Source organism: Seriola lalandi, unplaced genomic scaffold, assembly GCF_002814215.2.
Source record: "Seriola lalandi dorsalis isolate HSWRI2012SDOR001 ecotype SW California unplaced genomic scaffold, Sedor1 jcf7180002017678, whole genome shotgun sequence".
Lineage (NCBI taxonomy): Eukaryota > Metazoa > Chordata > Actinopteri > Carangiformes > Carangidae > Seriola > Seriola lalandi.
Window position 1 is genome coordinate 1 of NW_019488330.1, and position 3,378 is coordinate 3,378.

Consider the following 3,378-nt stretch of genomic DNA (forward strand, 5'->3'; position numbering starts at 1 on the left):
TTCAAGTTGGATGCAAAAATATAATACATGCAAATGCAGTTTTAATTGCAGTAATGAAATGACTTTGTTAGCAGCAAACTCAGTAATACGATGGGTAACATCTTGCAACATCCTTTTCAGAAGATACGTCAAACTCACACATTCTGTCCTTAGGCACATAACTGTGGTGTCAGCCACTGGGATAAGACCTGGGGTCATCTGATTCACATGCTCCGCCTCTGAAGAGGGTGTGATACTCTGTTTTCACGGCAGAGTACACACACTCCTGTAGTAACTCGATATTCTTCTTCTCTCTTTTTCCTCTCCGTTTGGAGAAAGCCAGTGCTACGTAGTTTGTTGCATCTGCATCACCGTCCTACAAATAATAATTGTGTATTGTTAACTCATATTTTAGAGATTAGTGCTGTGAAATCAAGACCAGTTAAATCAGGACCAAGAGTGGAATAAATACCATAAGAGCACATTCTAACCAAAGTTAGGGGTTTAAATGAAAATCAGGTAACGCATTTTCTTCTAGGACACATTAATTGGGAATACTGTTCAATCAGAAAATCATTTTTAAAACATTTGACAACTATGATGATTTTACTGTAATGAATTTTGGCATTCAAATTTATTTGAATTATATTTACCGGGTCAGTTGATTGATGCACTGCCAACTTGTTATGTCCAGGTACATGAGAGGCACGCATTGATCCTGTTAATGAAAGCAAACCCTTAAGAAACCGTGCACACACTGGGTATATTCGTACTAAATTTTGCAGCAGATCAGGATCATTTACAATGAATTAGATTTTTTTTCTCTGAAGTCTGGTGGAGGTGTGCACTCTGAGTGCCCGTCCACTTGGTTTGTTTGTTTGTCATCACGATTACGCAAAAAGTAGTGAACCAATTTGCATCAAACTTGATGGAGGAATTGAATTAAATTGAATTTTTATAATTTTCCTGAACACTGTGACAGCATTTGTTAATACTCAGACATTAATGTTGATGATGTCTATTGTACAATCTGGATATCACATGAATGTGTTGGATTGTCTGGCCTTGGCGGAGGTATGCGCTCCACTGAGTGCCACTCAAGTTTTAGTTTTTATTTATGCCTCCAGGCTCACCATTACATAACCACTTAACACAACTAGAATGTAGTAATTAATTTTTGCATCAATAAAAATGTGTGTACATTCAATTAACCTACCTTGGCAATGTTCACAAACTTTCCCTCGACTCATGAAGAAAATCAGGACAGCAATCACAGTCAAACAGTAGGCCAACAGTCCTCCAAGCACGATGTTAACTGGGTCCAGTTCTGGAACTAGAATTAGAAGAGACACTGAAAAAACCTCTTTTGTGTGCGTTAATTTAACTGACTAATCATGAGAGCAGCTATAAAATAATTTGGTGACTCAAAACCAAATCACTGTCATATTGTCTGTTGGAGGCACTGTCACAATACTAAAGGCTTTAAAAAAGCGTATTCAAATCTTAGTTGAAAGTAGCCTTCTTCCTTTAGTATGAATCAGGAGTATAAATTGTTTTCTTTACTTGCATCAACTCCTCACAGAATAAATAGACAGACATGTTTATAAGAAAACACAATTTTAAGAGAAAGGTTAACATTGTTTGACTTTGTTTAAACTGAATTAATATAAATATAATATAAAGCTTTTTTCACAGCAGATATTTTAATTTAATTTTTAAGCGGATAAGCACAGGTGTAATAACATTGATTGAGCCATGCATGCACAACACTCTGGAACTGGAATAACTAAATATAATACAGCCATTCTTAATGTGATGAATCATCTCTGCTTCTCCTACTTTGATATTTTGTAACAGAATGTTTTAATGAGGCTACATCTAATCAAATCTGACCAGTGTTAATGGTTAAGATGTATTTAAGACTTTGAAGATTTTAAAACATACTTGTCTCCACTTTAGTTCCTTCACCAAACAGGATCTCTCCACATGTGACCACAGCACAGTAGTAAGTCCCAGCATCAGAGGAGTTCTGTATAGTTTTGGACAAACTGTAGACACAGCTCCTTTCCTCTTGTTCATCACTCCTGTTGCTGTGAGTGTAAATGATGCTTGGATGAAATCCTCCTGATCCAGCTCTGAACCAGTGCAGACTGTGTTCACCTGGACACTGGGCTCTGCTCTCTTTGTCCGTGTAGAGAAGTGAACACTGGAGAGTCATTGAGGCTCCCAGCTGAACTGATGCTGTCTCCGGACTTTGTTTCACATAAATACGTTTCTGCTGAGTCTTTTGATCTGCATGATTCAGTACAACAAAGACATCAAAGGGGATTAATGATCTAAAATATTTGCATGACATAAAAACCTTGGTGATGAATGTTAAGGGCATAAACATGGAAAGAAACAAATTTTACCTTTCACAGCCAGGAAGATGCCAATGTTAAAGCTCTGTGAATACGCCGTTCCATTTTGACAAAAGTAAGTTGCTTCATCCTCTTTGGTCACATTTCTGATGGTAAGAAGATACTGAGACTTGCCCTCTGTGACACTGAAACGTGAGTTGTTAAATTGTTCACTAATTTTTAGCTTTGAATAACTTCCTGAAGCAACAGTTTGAACCATATATCCAGGAGCATGCTTATACCAGTGAAAGAATTTGCCTTCAATGTCAGAGAGTGGACATTTTAAAGTAACATTCCCACCAACTTCAACTACAGTGAGAGGAATCTGCTGAGGAACCTCTGCAGTTTGAATCAGATCTGAAGGAAAGAGACGAACAAAGAAAATGACGTTATGAGACAACAAGACAAAAAGTGTAGAGAAATGTTTCTGTTATTGTATTTTAACGATATTTAACTAGTCATATTAGTTAAAAGTTGCACTTACACACTGTACTAAGAAGAACCAAAGCAGCCAGTTGTCCCATGATTGTGGTATAGCACCCTTGTGTTGTACCACTGATGTCTTCCTACCTAAATGAAGGTTTAGTCACACGATCATCAGAGTCTACAAAGTGAAAATCATCCTGATTGGTTGAAAGGCTGAAAATGCACTTCCCCCTAAATTTAGCAAAGCCATGATCTATTTTCAACGAAACATGTACATGTACTTTTAGGCGAGTAGATATTTTCAAAGCAAGTTTGTCAATTGTGAACAAAGCAACAACAACAGAATGTGCAATGTAACTTACACTGAGCCGCCTCAAATGTCCTGTTGTTTCCTGCATTAGTGACGTCAGCCATGTAAAAGAGGTTTGTTTGTAACTAATAAGTGATAGGGTCTCTTACAGAGCTGTGCAATCTGCCTAATATTAGGTAACTGTACTTGAATCTTGTTGTTGTGAGTCTGTCAGTGTTTATATTTACCTAAAAATGTAATAAATCTTGGACAGTTCTCCTGGAA

The 3,378-nt window shown here is 37.2% G+C and overlaps 1 protein-coding gene across 1 annotated transcript; it reads right to left on the bottom strand.

Moving 5' to 3' along the window:
• Nucleotides 1-21: 21 nt before the first annotated feature.
• Nucleotides 22-2,942, bottom strand: LOC111645392 (uncharacterized). Its single transcript, XM_087180014.1, has 6 exons — nucleotides 2,863-2,942; nucleotides 2,391-2,735; nucleotides 1,924-2,271; nucleotides 1,196-1,312; nucleotides 633-697; nucleotides 22-355 (listed from the first exon to the last, which is right to left on the bottom strand). Exons 1-6 carry the CDS (start codon nucleotides 2,900-2,902, stop codon nucleotides 170-172), a joined length of 1,101 nt encoding a protein of 366 aa, XP_087036140.1. The 5' UTR covers nucleotides 2,903-2,942; the 3' UTR covers nucleotides 22-169.
• Between the last annotated feature and the right edge of the window lie 436 nt (nucleotides 2,943-3,378).